Below are 15,358 nucleotides of genomic sequence, written 5' to 3'. Positions count from 1 at the left end.
GTTTTTTTTTTTTCCTTAACTCTTTCTGATCATAAAAGCTATTCATATGCCTTACAGAAGATTTGGGAAATTCATAAAGAAAAAAACTTCAAAAAGAAAAAAATTTTCCCAGAATCCCACTACCCAGAAATAATCATCTTAACATTTTGCATTATTTCTTTCCAGGATAATTTCTGGAAAACCAATTTCTATATAGACAAATTGCATGGCAGACATATTATATAGTAAATAAAATGTAAGCTTCCATTTGTTTATTTAGTGATCTATCCATTAATTTCTTTCAACAGATGTGCTGTGAATAAGTGGTCATTCATCCACTTATTCACAAGGTACTCTACAACATGGCTCTTCATAGACTTTTTTTTTTTTTTTTTGCTGTACCGCAAGTAATGTGGGATCTTAGTTCCCTGACCAGGGATCAAACCCATGTCCCCTGTAGTAGAAGCGTGGAGTCCTAACCACTGGACCACCAGGGAAGTCCCTCTTCATACACTTCTAATAGAAGTGTATTTAGTCAGTATGCTTTTGGACACACTTACCAAAAGACCAACTCAAATGTATTGGCTCATCAACTGGGAAGTCCAAGAATTTGGTGCAAGCTGTTTCTATGTAAAGGATCTACTTCTCTCTCTCTTATTTCTCAGTTCTGTCTGACTTCATCTTCATCTTCAAACAGGTTCTCTCCATGTGGTGGCAAGATGGCCCCACATAGTTCTAGACTTTCATGGTCCTTAATGTTTATAATCCTAGAGAAGGAAAGACCTACTCTCTCCCAGAGTTCACATGTCAAGACTGATGGAGGAACTTTTTTGGTCCTACCTGGGTCAACAGTCAATGAGAAGACAGGGATGGGGTTCCACAATTAGCAGGGCCTGATCACAGCCATGTCTGCTATTAACATTAACAACAGAATCACATAGGGTCAGGAAAGGGCATGTCTCCAAGAAATAGAAGGGTGCTGGTCAGACAAAGCAACAGATGTCCAATAAAGAGGAGAGAAGATCTATACTCAAATATCTTGTTGAAAACCAGGTTATATTTAGACAGATCATCTAGGTCAATATACTACTCAAACTTATTCTTTTTAAAGAGCAGAATGCACATTATCTGAACCTCTTCTCAAATTTCAAAAAAAAAAAAAAATTCCCCTGTAAGCATGAAACAAATGTCCCTTGGGTGTTTCAAAAGTTTCTTACTAAAAACAAGGCTATGAAGTAAATATATTTTATGGTGGTATGTAGATGTGAGTGGAAATGGGTTATACACCTTTGGATTAACTCCAATAAAAGGCAAATGTTGTAGTGCTAAAAATTACAATAATGTAATAGTAAAAGTAGGAAGGAATGGTGGAAATTGTATAAAAGTGGAAGGTGAGCGGGACAAGGTAATCAAGCAGTAATCTCAGAACAGCAATCAGACATGGCATATTTGGACAGTTTCACAGGAAGCCTTGCCAAATCAAAAGCGGAAGGAAACTAACAATTTGAGTAGCTATTATGTCCAAAACATGGTGTTAGATGCTTTCCTTCAGACCATTTAACACAAAGTAATTATTTCCAACCTAAATACACAGAAGCCAAAGCTCAGGATTATTTAATTCACCTACAGTCCATTTGATCTGAAGTTTATCTGAAGCCAAAGTCCATTTTTTTTTCCACCACCAAGCTGTCTCTCAGGAAAGGACAGACTATTTCAACAAAGTCCTGTTTCCTTTCTGACGGGAAAGAGAAATTATCAAAAGCCCACTAAAATAACCCAAAGATTTAAATGATAAAATTAACAGCCAGGAGTTCTGTTGTGAAACTATACTATAAACATGAATTGTGTTGTTGAAGAACTTAAACGGCCTATACCTTGTAATCCCCTTGCGCCTTTTGAAAATCAATCGGCTGTCTGAGCATGTGGATATAGGGTCTGTCCACTTCCCTCCTTCTTCACAATTCCTGTCTCCGGACCATGTCAGGCTCATCCAACCTCAGTCTTGGCTCATGTGGCTCCTTCTGCTTGAAAGACTTTTCCTCTCCTGCAGATGATATTCTGGCTGATCCTTCTCATCATGAAGGATTTACTTAACTCAAATGGCACCTCTACAAAGTGACCTCTTCCTGCAATTAGCCCGATTAAAATAGCCTCCTCATTCTCAAATATTGATAGTATTTAGTATGTGAAATTGTTGTATTTAATTGTGTAGGTTTTAATTGTTTGTCTCCTCCAAAGAGGACATACGTTCCTTTCGGGTCAGGCGCTTGTCCACCCTGTTTATCCAGCACTTGAATTATTCTTGGGACACGGGAGGCCCTCACAAGTAGTATATGTAATTTACTGAGTACACAGATTACAAGTGGTACAATGATCACTGGTAGGAAAAAACGCTTGAGAGGAGACAGAAGCGAGATGCAGCCTGTGTAGGAGTTACATTGCCTATCACTCTGAAGCAAATGAAACAAAATAATATGTGAACACTGAACTAGTGCCTGACTCCAAGCCAGGAATTGTTCTAAGCATTTTACATGTACTAACTCATTTTTATCTCTCATAATAGATTTATCATTGCTATTTTGCAGATGAGTAAAGTGAAGCATATAGGCTACACTGGCCAAGGTCACAGAACAAGTAAAGGGCAGAGTCAGAATTTGAGCCTGGGTAGTTTGAAGTTAGTTCCTGCTTTTAACTACAGAGGGTCCTGCACGTATAACAGTTCTCCTTTCAACTTTTCAATGGCTTCAAAGCGATATGCATTCAGTAGAAAACATACTTCGAATTCTGAATTTTGATCTTTTCCCGGGGCTATGTATATGCAGTACGATACTCTCTCTTCATGCTGAACAGTGGTAGTAACCACAGCTCCCAGTTAGCCACCTGGTAAACAACCGGTACACTTACAACCATTCTGTACCCATACAACTATTCTGCTCTTCACTTTCAGTACAATAGTCAGTAAATTACACAAGATATTCAACACTTTATAATAAAAATAGGCTTTGTGTTAGATGACTTTGCCCAATTAGATGACTTTGCCCAACTGTTGGCTAATGTAAGTGCTCTGAGCAAGTTTAAGGTAGGTTGGGCTAAGCCATGATGTTCCTAGGTTAGGTGTAGTAATGTATTTTCCACTTACATGGCTTTATCTGGACATAACCCTACGGTAAGTGGAGGAAGGTCTGTACTACTTGATTCTGCCTCTCCCAAAGAGCCGAGTGACTGGCAGCACGAACACACTAAAGTTCCTCTACGCCTATAAAAGTAAGCTTATCGCCTTAAAATAACTGGAGAGACTGTAAGAAATAAACAACAAATTTTGTTTCAGCCAGCGGTAGGTATAACACCATTACAAATTGCTAATCCTATCAATTCTTGTCAATTTTTCAGGTCCTCCGAGGTTTCACCGTCAACCCGTAAAAATACCCCAGCTCACCATCTCAACTTTCTTCTCTCCCCTCCGCTCCACTTACGCCGGCTCATTCCAGTGTTTCTCCAATGAATCTGCTGAAACTCTGCCTCTACAGCTTTTTAGTGGCCAAATCTCAACTTCCTCATCTGTAAAATAGCAATAATACCTGTCTAGCCTACTCCGCTAGAACTGAGGATAGAGTGAAGTGTGAGAGTTGCTCTACTGATATTAATTTCTATCACTGGTGGTTATTTCGGGGTCCTTTTCTCCCCTACACTTTATAATACAAGAAACAGATCTTTCCGTTCACAATTTCGCCTCCTTTCGCTTCTCCAGCCAGCTCCGGCTGGTCCAACTTTGCTTTGAGCCTGCGCACTAGCGGCGGTCCACCACCCTTTGCTTTCCCAGCTTCAGCTGCCGAGCTTTGATGACGTCAATCCCCTGCGCCGAGGTACGAGCAGGGTGCGCGTGAAGAGGTGCAGGGTGTCTTCTCCCGACGCGTTCCAGTACCTGTGCGTCCCCTGACCCGACAGTATGAAGGAGACGCCACTCTCAAACTGCGAGCGCCGCTTTCTACTCCGCGCCATCGAAGAGAAAAAGGTAAACCGGGCATTTGGCGCTGCGTGAGCGCTCGGGTAGCGCGGCGGCCCGCAGCCTTCCGGCCTGGGCGCACAGACCTAGCTCTCGCAGGCCCCAGGAGCCCCTGGGGGAGCGGCCGGTGGGTTCCCCCAAGGCCCCAATATTTATTTGGCTCCGGTGGGGTCTTTTCAAGGCTCAGGTCACCCCAGCGACTGTCAGTGCTCGGGCACCTAGTTTCCACTCTCCTACGTGGAGTGGTTAGGATCACACTTATCTCCAAGTGCTTAGCCCAAGGACTGCCTAGCACAGAGTAATAAATATTTGTATTAGGAATAAAGGAATGTTGTGCTTACAGCGGCTGGATGGCAGACAAACCTATGATTATAGGAACATCAAGATCTCATTTGGAACAGATTATGGGTGCTGCATTGTGGAACTTGGAAAAACAAGGTAACAAAGTATTCAAATTAGGTATAAGCTCAATAGGGAGAAATTTAAAAGAACTTGATTGACTCAGTTTACAGAGCAGATAAGTCTGGACAGTACTTTGTTTAGCTGCCCAAAATAAATATGTTTTCTTTAATGCAAGACTTTGGTTTTATAGTCACACTTTACATTTTTAATCATGAATGTATTTTCTGTCACATGAGTATCACATAGTTCTTTCTGATCTCTGTGAATCATATATACAGCCAGCAGTGATTGCACTGAATTTGTTCCTTGCATTTGTTGTCATTAAGTAGGGCCTACTTTCCTCCTTTTCCTGAGTGACATGAGAATTAGATTTTTAATATTCATTTGGAAGTTGTGAGGACATTGGTCAGATAATGTTGGTGAACCATGCCATAAGAAAACTCTTAGGACGTCTCAAGTTTGCATGCCATCTTGTATCACTAAATATTTGTTTTAGAAAAGAAAAGAAATGTTCATTGACTCTTAAAACTCTGTGGCATAGTAAATATTGTAATAAGAGATTTTCTTCCCCTGTCATCTCTTTGGTTATGCCAATATGTGTTTTATTTCTGTATGTATTCTACTACTGTACTTTGTAGGTAACTTCAACCTTTAATGATATATCATACTGAACATGTTATTACTCAACGTACTGTAAGACTGAAACTTAATTTTTAGATTTCCTTTTTTTTTTAATTGGAAAGGAAATACATTTAATTAACAGATTTGTACTTTATCTTTGCAGAGTTCTTGGACAGGTTTCCTGTGAACTTGTTTCTCCAAAACTCAATAGGGCAACAGAAGGTATTCTTTTTTTTAATCTTGAACTCTCTCAGATGGCTGCCCCAGCTTTTGAACCTGGCAGGTATTTAAATCTTTTTCTTAAGCTGCTTTAGCCAGAGGAGAGCCTAACAGGGGTGAGCTATTGTTTTACTGCCTGGTGTTATATTTCATGACATTAGCCCATTCCTGTTTTCATAGGCAGTCAGATCTCTTGGTGAAGTTGAATCGCCTCTTGGAAAGATGTCTAAGAAATTCGAAGTGTATAGACACTGAATCTCTCTGTGTTGTTGCTGGTGAAAAGGTGGGGAATATGCCCAAAATGCTTAATCTTGGGATGAGTATTGTTGATTCATGGATCCCTGTATCTATTCTTTCATTCTCAGAGCTTCAATTAATTCAGTTTTATTCTTGTTCACTTCACTTCACATATTCCTGAGTGCTACCCATAGAACTTTGTGTCATCTCTCTTTGGAGGGACAAAAAAATTGGTGAAAATAGCAACTTGGATTTGTATACAAATTTCTTATTCAAAGAACTTGTGGTTTTTCACATATTTTCATTTATTTTCTTATGTTATTTAAGTGAGTTGATAGAAGCAGGTAATGTTTTCCTTTTTTATGGATGAAGAGCTGAAGAACTGATTAAATCCTTCATTTGGATAGGTTTATTGACTTACACAGGGCTGCATAGTGAGTCATTGGTAGTCTGACATGGGAAATATTACTCTCAATATATTGTGCTACTTGATGATATTAGAACTTTATTCTTGATTAGGGTATTTTAACCATCTTTTTGACTCCAGAGAAGTCACTTGGCCTTTCCACATTCCATACTTGAATATAATACTATCTGCATTACTTGTAAGGTTATCATAAATATTGTCAAGTAAAACCTAAGAGTTTGAGGTTTTTAAGTTAGGAGACTCAATAAAAATATCATTAGGCTTGGAGTTAGGGGAATCTTAGTACTAAATGTAGAGTGGTTCTGTGTATTTACAGTATATATTTTACTGTTTTCAAATGACTCATAGAAACGTAAACTATTGGTATTTCAGGTGTTGGTCTGGCTTGACATTTTTCTAAATGTATTTTTATTGATACAATAGAAGGAGTAACTGCATGTTTTAACAGCAAGAGAAAAACTTGCACACAGTGTTCCCTTTCCTTATAAATAATCTCTGGTTGTGACTCTTTAGGATTTATTTTTGTTTCGAATTCACATTCAGGTTTGGCAAATACGTGTGGACCTACATTTGTTAAATCATGATGGAAACATTATTGATGCTGCCAGCATTGCTGCAATTGTAGCCTTATGTCACTTCCGAAGGCCTGATGTCTCTGTCCAAGGAGATGAAGTAACACTGGTAAGCTCCCATGATGTGAGCCAGGCTCCTTCTTATGAATGAATGAATATCCTTGCTGTGCAGACAGCTTGTTTCTAATGAAGTCTTGTTGTAAATGACAATTAAGTATGTTCTAAAATTTGTTCACAAGGCAAAAAATATGGTCACAGTTACCTTTGAAATCTCTTAAATCTCCTGTATTAAAGTTTTGTCAATGAAAGCATACCCTATCCTGGTTTTTTAAGAATAGAACTCGATGACTTCTTTGGATTGAGCATTAGATAAAGTGGTTGGTTTATGCTTAGGGGGCATGTGTGAAAAATCATAATTCTCAGTATTTTCACAGTGAGATGCTTGTTCTTACTGTGTGGCAAAAACCCATCAGAAACACCTGGAAAGACTGTTAAAACATATTGCTAGTCTCCATCCTCAGAGTAGAATGGGGATAGGATGTATGAGTTTGTACTTCTGACAGAGTTCCCAGGTGATACTGATGTTGCTGGTATAAGGACCACATTTTGAAAACTATGGACCTATACTATTTACATTGTCCTTTCTTTTGTGCAGAGTATGCCAATTTCAATTTATATAAATTACATGCTAGAATAATGAAAGTGCACTGTGGTGATAATTTGATTACTGAAGTTATAAAAGGAAACATCAGATGCCCAAATTCTCTAAGATGTCATTCATGATGCTGTTTTTAGGAATTAGACTGGAGCAGACTCTTGAAAGACGTAGAGGTGTAGACAAAGTTTTATTAACAATAGAGACATGTTCCTTTAGAGAGGGGAGGTGGTATATGGAAGTAAAAAAGAAAGTATAGAGTGATGAGTAGACAAAAAAGACACTGATTAAAAAATACTGTAGAGATACTGCTGGTGGTAAAGTGTTACAGCCATGTTGGAAGAGTTTGTCAGTTTCTTAAAAAGTTAAGTGTAAACTTATACAGCCTAGCAATTCTATATCTAAGAATGTACTCAAGGAGAATGAAAGTATACATTCACTCAAAGACTTTTATGTGAATGTTCATAGCAGCATTATTCAGCCAAAAACTGAAAATTAGCCAAATGTTCATCAACTAGTGAATGGAAAAACAAAGTGTGGTATATCCATGCAGTGGAATACTATTCAGCAGTAAAAAGGACCAAACTACCGGTGTGATGTATACTTCAAGGTGGATGGAACATGCTGAGTTGAAAGGAGGCAGATGCAAAAGACTGAAAATTGTTTGATTCCACTTACATGGAATGCACAGAAAAGGCAGATTTATAAAGTATTGATAGATCAGTGGTTGCTTTGGGCTGGGAGTGGGAGTGATAATCAACTGCAAACACACTTAAGGGAATTTGGGAGAGTAATGAGAATGTTTTAAAAACTGAATTGTGGTGACAGTTACTTCACTATATATTTACTAAAAAGTGAATTATTTACTAACAATTAGTGGATTTTATGTTATGTAAATTATACCTCAATAGAGCTTTTTGACAAATACATAAAGTTTTAAGGAAGATGAATGGCAAAGTCAAACAGGTAGTTGCAAAAGAAGTTATTTAGGTACTCACTGAAGATTAAAGGGATTTCATTTTTTATGTTAATATTTGATGTACAAGATGATTTTTTATATGTTTATAAGTTAGTGACTGTAATTATTGAAACTTTTATTTTCAAACAGTATACACTTGAAGAGCGTGATCCTGTACCATTGAGCATCCACCACATGCCCATTTGTGTCAGTTTTGCCTTCTTCCAGCAAGGGTAAGTCTCATCCTTGTCATGGGCTGAAATTATAAATGCAGCTAGGAACTTTTTTGTTCCATTCAAATGTGCCGTAGGCAAACGAACAAACCCCTTGTTTAATATTAGAGCGCCTTATAGTTCTTTTCTTTCTTTGTTAAGAGCATTACTTGACAAATGCTCAGAACTAAGAGCTTTCTCAGTAGAAGTGACAAATTCTCCTTTAATGAAGAGACTTCACGTTTTTCTTTCCATGGCATACTTATACGTTTATGAGTTTACCACAGCATGGTACTGTATCTTTCCTAGAGGTGTACAGATGTTAGGCTCTAATTTTGGAAAGTAGGCTGAGAATGACTGTGGATTAATGGAAGAGGACTTTGGAATATATTTGAGGAGCATATTATATGGAATAGTTGTAGGATAGGAGCAGGTTACAAGGCGGAATGGTTCACAAATGAGAAAAAAATCTTGATTTCCTTCAGCTCTCCAGCAGTTTCTTCACAACTCACTGCTAATTCCTCCTACAACAGAAAACCTGGAATCTTAGGTCCATGTAAGGTGCCTTTAAATGAAAGCTTGAGCCTTAAATCTCTTTAGAAACAAAGAGAGGTATAAATATTTTAGCAATTTTATGACTAAGAACTAGAGAAAAGCTTTCATCTTTCAGTCACTGTAGTATAGAATTTTATTAGAGGGAAATAGACCAGCACTGTCCTGTAGAATTATGACATGAGCCATATATGTAATTTTAGTAGCCACATTAAAAGGGTAAAAAGAAACAGGTAAAATTAGTTTTGATATTTTATTTTACTTGATATATCTAAAATATTTTAATATGTAATCAATATCTTAAAAATTATTCTTGAGATATTTCACATTCTTTTATTTCTACTAAGTCTTTGAAATCCAGTATTTTATACTAATAGTACATCTTAGTTTGGACTAGCCACATTTCAACGGCTCAGTAACCACATGTGATTAGAGGCTAACATTGGACACTGTGGAAATAGGCAGTATTTTTTTGTAATGAGCCATTAGCAGGACCTGGAAGAATTTCAAAGTACAGGATATTAGGGAAACTTTAAAATTAACCAAATTAATGTTATAATAATTCTGTTGTCTCTTTTCACATTAAAGGGACTCAAATTCATAGGCTCAGACCTACACTGTGTTGACCTTATTATAATGCTATCTTTTAAAAATATCCATTAGCTTAAAATTGACAAGCACTCAGCATCAGATTTGTTCAGGTCCGTTTAACATTCATTTCAGAACATATTTATTGGTGGATCCCAATGAACGAGAAGAACGTGTAATGGATGGCTTGCTGGTGATTGCCATGAATAAGCATCGAGAGATTTGTACCATCCAATCCAGTGGTGGGATAATGCTGCTAAAAGATCAAGTCAGTGCTTTGATTTGATTAATGTTCCATTAAAAATAGGTCTCTTCTTTTTAGAAGCTTTTTCGTGTTTTTTAACTAAAATCCAACAGATATTTTCAATGATCGATTCTCGAATCTGTTAGAATCTGGTTTCAGTACTGTATGTTGACTTGTGGCTACAAGGTACCCTCCTTCCTCCCTTGCTTCTCCCGTGGATGGCCCTCCAGAGTCTACCCCTCTAGATGGAGGAATACTCTTTTCCTTCCAGTGAGGAAAGAGATTTATATCCTTTCCCCCTCCCCTTCCCCTTCCCCTTCTTTCCCCTTCCCCTTCCCCACATTGGGTCTTCGTTGCTGCGAGTGGGCTTTTCTCTAGTTGCGGTGAGCAGGGGCTACTCTTCGTTGCGGTGCGCGGGCTTCTCATTGCGGTGGCTTCTCTTGTTTCGGAGCACGGGCTTTAGGTGCGCGGGCTCAGTAGTTGTGGCACCGGGCTCTAGAGCACAGGCTCAGTAGTTGTGGCACACGGGCTTAGTTGCTCCGCGGCATGTGGTATCTTCCCGGAACTGGGATCCAACCTGTGTCCCCTGCATTGGCAGGCGGATTCTTAACCACCGCACCACCAGGGAAGTCCCTATATCCCTATTTTTCTTTAAAGTGTCAGAAAGTAGAAATTATGTAAAAAGATAGTTTTACTTTTGGAATTTGGGTACAGTGAGCAGAAGTTCTCAAATCCAGCTACATATAATATTCACATGGGGACTTTTAGAAAATAGATTGCCATGTAGCACATGGTACAGCTGGTTAGGAGCACAGAGACTACTTAATTGGAACTCCAGCTCTTCCTTACACTAACTGACCTTTTTGGCAGATGGTTTCATGTTTTTGTGCTTCAATCTCTTTATCTGTAAAATAGTAAATAATCTTAGTGTCAACACCTTCTTGTTAGGAGAATATAAGGATAGATATGGCTATATTGTACTGTATAGCATAAATTAAGTGTGCAGTAAAAGTTAGTTTCTATTATCATCATTGTCATTATTACCAGCATCATGACCCCTGCCAGATCCCCATTTCCAGCGATTCTGATCCATTAGGTCCCTGAGGCCTGGGAATCTTCGCTTTATAAAAGCTTTCCGGGGGACACTGTGCAGCCCTGTCTTGAACAGAGCTATGGATCACTCACAGAAAGGAAATTAGTGTATCTGTGGCCTCTTCAGTGGTATCTTCTACATTGTCATAGAAAAGTTTTTGGGTCAGTTCCCTTAACATTTAAAAATAGCTCTCACATCTTGCCTTAATTTGTGTTTACACTGTATTATTTTCATATTTGAAAAAAAAAGTAAGGCTTAAATTGCAAAGGTAGAAAAACTAATCTCATGTTTTTAGTTTTGTTGGAGAAAGCTATTTGATTTGTTGTCTTTAAATAACAGAGTTCACTTTTATAAATAGGTTTTGAGATGTAGTAAAATAGCTGGTGTGAAGGTAGCAGAAATTACAGAGCTAATACAGAAAGCTTTGGAGAACGACCAGAAAGTTAGGTAAGTTTGATTTTTTTAGAACTGAATGGTCTTGTTATAGATATTTCTGTTGAGGATTTTTCTCGCACAAGCATAACTATACAGTTTTTACACTCAGTCTTTCCTTATCTGTTCATCTCAGTTGAATATACTAAATGTTTTTTGAAAGTTGATTGAATTATTTATTGTATTCCAGTTTACACATAATCTGTATTAAAAAGCCACATAATATTTGTCGTTTAAAAAGTTAACATTTTCTTAGGAAAAAAAGAATCCAGTAGCTCATGTTAACAGAAAGAATACAAACTGGGGTTGATTCCCATCTCTTCTTACTGTGTGACATTAAGCAACAGCTATATCTCAGCACTTCAGTGTCTTCTGTAATATGGGAAGTTAACGCCTACCTGGTGGGGCTGGTTTGAGGATTGGAGAATAATATGCTTTAAGTACATAGCACATGCTTGGCACACAGTTTAATAAATGGTTAATTATAGTAACTTTTTATTATCTCACTTGATAGGCATAATAAATTGGTGGGGTTAAGTTAGTCAAATAGTTTCTCATCCAATATTTCTCATCTATCAAAAGGATAAAATAGTTAACTTTTTTTTCCCTTTCTGTCTTCTCTTCCATCTCTCATTCCCCCTTCCCCCTTCCCTCCCAACTCCCCCAAAAAACCCACACAGGAAAGAAGGTGGAAAGTTTGGCTTTGCAGAATCTATAGCAAATCAAAGGATCACAGCATTTAGAATGGAAAAGGCCCCTGTTGATACCTCCGATGTAGAGGAGAAAGCAGAAGAAATCATCTCTGAAGCTGAACCTCCTTTAGAAGTGTATCTTTACTGGGTGTTTTTGGTAAAAACAAGAAGATTCATAACACTTTGGGCATTATTAGGGCTGTGTGAAGCGTGTGCATACGGAAATTTGTTTTCTGAAACACTGTACTTTGTTAGAAAAAAACATTTAAGATGTAAGACAAGATAGTGATGAGTCATATTAAATTGATGGTGTAACATCTACCTTCTCTTCAGCTATCCTACCAAAACCAGAAAATTCTCTTATTTTAAGAACCAATTTACAGCATTTCATTTTCCTTTGGAAAATTGTTCTCTAATCTCACTGGCATGGTCAGACACTATACATTATTACACATTGTTCTTTTATTTTTTAATAAATTTATTTACTTATGTATTTATTTTGGGCTGCGTTGGGTCTTCGTTGCTGCATGCGGGCTTTCTCTAGTTGTGGCGAGCAGGGGCTACTCTCCGTTGTGGTGCACGGGCTTCTTATTGCAGTGGCTTCTCTTGCTGCGGAGCACGGGCTCTAGGCGCTCGGGCTTCAGTAGCTGTGGCTCGTGGGCTCTAGAGCACAGGCTCAGTAGTTGTGGTGCACGGGCTTAGTTGCTCTGCAGCATGCGGGATCTTCCCGGACCAGGGCTCGAACCCACGTCCCCCTGCATTGGCAGGCGGATTCTTAACCACTGCGCCACCAGGGAAGTCCCCACATTGTTCCTGAAGTTCATTCATTCACCAGATTTATTACTGCAACTAAAATGTTCAGAGCGAGTGTGTCTCTTGTTATTTCTCACCCATTGTGTCCATAAAATCTTAACCTGAGTTATACACTATTTCTTCTTCACTGTTCAGCCATCCATAGTATAGCTATTAGTAAATTTTTTCCTAATAATTTGAGGCACACTTCAATCAATCTTAAAGGAAGAAAACTTTCATTCTAATCATTTTCAGCACTGCATCAAATAGCAGTATTTTTGTTATTCAGTTTTCTTAACTTGCTAAGTGTTTCGAAACCTGTGCTGTGGACTCCTGGAACCGCCCAAATTGGAGAGGGAATAGAAAACTCCTGGGGTGATCTTGAAGACTCTGAGAAGGAAGACGTAGATGAAGGTGGCAGTGATGAAGCTATCATTCTTGATAGTATAAAAATGGACACGGGAGAAGTCTCTAATATTGGAAGCCAAGGTATGTGATACTTTATGGCTATATGTAATATATATATATATATATATATATATATATATATATATATATATATATATCCCTATTTTAGGAATCTTATTTTTATATTAGCAGTTACTTTTTTAGAGGGGCTAAATATTTTGTAATTTAAATTTCAACTAAACTGTTGAATCTAACTGCAAGAATATGCTTATCTTTGAGGAATAGTGGTATTCTTTGGTATGTGAAGGGAGTGGCATTTTTTATTTTAAAGTTTTTTTTCTTTTTTTGTATCTTATCCGGGCCAGTTTTAAGGGGATGAGTTTCCTAAAATCTCATTCCTGTGTGCTGTTTTTTCTTTGTATAGTTTCTAGACTCAAACATAAAAAGGCAATATCATAACGTATATTAGAGTAGTGCCATCCACAGAACTTTCTGCAGTGTTAGAAATGTTCTGTCTCTACACTGTCCAGCATAGTAGCCACTAGCCACATGTAGCTACTGAGCAGTGAAATGTGGCTTGTGTGAAGAACTGAATTCTAAATTTTAATAAATCAAACAAGGAAGGATCTAGGAAGTAGGTTGGTGGAGAACTAAAGGATGCAGCTACTAAATCTGGCTGAGAAAATAGTGAAGTTGATACTGTTTCGGTGTGTAATGCACATACCTGCCTGCCTTCAATGAAGGAGATTATTGCCTGTAAATATTACTGAGAACATGCTGGGGTTTTTTGTAAGGCAAAAAAAAAAAAAATCCCCATTAATTGGGACCCTTATTCAGCTTCCCCAGTGGTTACTTCTATTTAGTATTATTCTTCCAGACCTCGTTCCATGTATTTACTATGTATTTACACCAACATAAGCTGCTTAAACACAGGGACTATTTATTGATAGATGTTACTTTTTTTTTTTTAAACTCCATATGCCTTTATATATTTGTGAAATTTTTCTAATAGGGATAAAGTAATTGAAAACTCTATTTAAATATAAAGAATTAATGTAATAAGTTTCATGGGGAAAATGGGCAAAAGAATAGAAACAGACGTTTCTGTTCTTTTGCCCATTTTTTGTTTCTGTTCCTATTTGTATATTCAATCTCAAATACAAACGGCCAGGAACACATTGGCAAGGGTGTATAGGAAAATGGGTTAATATACTATTCTTGGAGTGTAAATTGAAACGTTTCTGGAGGGATCTGGCAAAAATGTCTTTCGGAAGGTATATGCCTTTAGACCCAGTAATTCTGCTTCTAGGTATTTTTCCTTCTAGTGTTGTTTACAGTAGGGAGAAATTTAAAATCTAGATCTTCAAAATTAACAAATTCAAAGAGTAGCACAAGGAATTCAGTTGGCATATTGACTTGTTTCCAAATTGGTTCTATAAGATGCTCTATGTGTGTGTGTATAGTGTGTGTGTGTATATATACACACACACACACACACACACCTGTATGTAGAATTATCCCCCTCACTTTAATTCTATTAAAGAAGCACACATAAGGCTTTTCAGAGCTCCAAGGAATAACCTCAGGGAAGGGAAGAACCAAATAGTACCTCTGTAAGCCTCCACCCAAAATGCTGTTTGGGCTCTCTATCTGAAACTTATATTCCTTTCTTAACATTTTCTTAAAAGATGCCCCTATAGTGCTCTCAGACAGTGAAGAAGAAGAAATGATCATTTTAGAACCAGATAAGAATCCGAAGAAAATAAGGTAACAAATTTCTGGTTTATTTCAAATGTATACATATACTCAAGACTTTTTAGAAGCTTGCTCTGTGGGTTTCTTCAACCTGAGATTTATAGAATTAGGTCTGTAAAACTGCTTGGATGCCTTTCAAGGTTACAGTATTCTTCTGTCATAGTTGGCAAAAGTAAGCTCCTAGTACTAATACTGTTAAAACTTGTTAATTTACTTTGTTCACAGAACACAGACCATCAGTGCAACACAAGTAAAAGCACCAAGTAAAAAGCCAGTGAAAAAGAGAAAAAAGAAGAGAGCTGCTAATTAAAGTTCACATAGTTGTATATTTGTGTATATAACTATTAAAAAGGTATTTATTCAGTGCTAACAACCTTGGGTATTATTCACAAACCCATTATAGAATCTAGTTCTTTATACAGTTTTTTACATTATGCTTTAAAATAAACGTCTGGAGAACTCTTTAAAACAGGTTTTAAATAACTGTCACTTTGGTAGGTCAAGTGTAGTAAAAGTT

At 37.6% G+C, this 15,358-nt stretch overlaps 1 protein-coding gene across 1 annotated transcript; it reads left to right on the top strand.

Moving 5' to 3' along the window:
- The first annotated feature begins 3,819 nt into the window (after positions 1-3,819).
- EXOSC9 (exosome component 9) lies at positions 3,820-15,278 on the top strand. The gene is made up of 12 exons (XM_061192017.1): positions 3,820-3,991; positions 4,326-4,420; positions 5,169-5,288; positions 5,405-5,507; positions 6,432-6,569; positions 8,224-8,306; positions 9,561-9,693; positions 11,121-11,209; positions 11,875-12,021; positions 12,986-13,167; positions 14,775-14,853; positions 15,067-15,278. Exons 1-12 carry the CDS (start codon positions 3,926-3,928, stop codon positions 15,149-15,151), a joined length of 1,320 nt encoding a protein of 439 aa, XP_061048000.1. The 5' UTR covers positions 3,820-3,925; the 3' UTR covers positions 15,152-15,278.
- Positions 15,279-15,358: the final 80 nt, after the last annotated feature.

This window comes from Eubalaena glacialis, chromosome 5, assembly GCF_028564815.1.
Source record: "Eubalaena glacialis isolate mEubGla1 chromosome 5, mEubGla1.1.hap2.+ XY, whole genome shotgun sequence".
Classification (NCBI taxonomy): domain Eukaryota; kingdom Metazoa; phylum Chordata; class Mammalia; order Artiodactyla; family Balaenidae; genus Eubalaena; species Eubalaena glacialis.
This window is presented reverse-complemented; position numbering and strand designations above follow the sequence as displayed.

What these genes read in the sequence shown, in the direction of transcription:
- EXOSC9 (XM_061192017.1), top strand. Translation starts at nt 3,926, where the DNA reads ATGAAGGAGACGCCACTCTCAAACTGCGAGCGCCGCTTTCTACTCCGC. An exon ending in AAGGAGATGAAGTAACACTG is followed by an intron (nt 6,570 to 8,223) that starts GTAAGCTCCCAT and finishes ATTTTCAAACAG; the next exon opens with TATACACTTGAAGAGCGTGA. An exon ending in TTTGCCTTCTTCCAGCAAGG is followed by an intron (nt 8,307 to 9,560) that starts GTAAGTCTCATC and finishes CATTCATTTCAG; the next exon opens with AACATATTTATTGGTGGATC.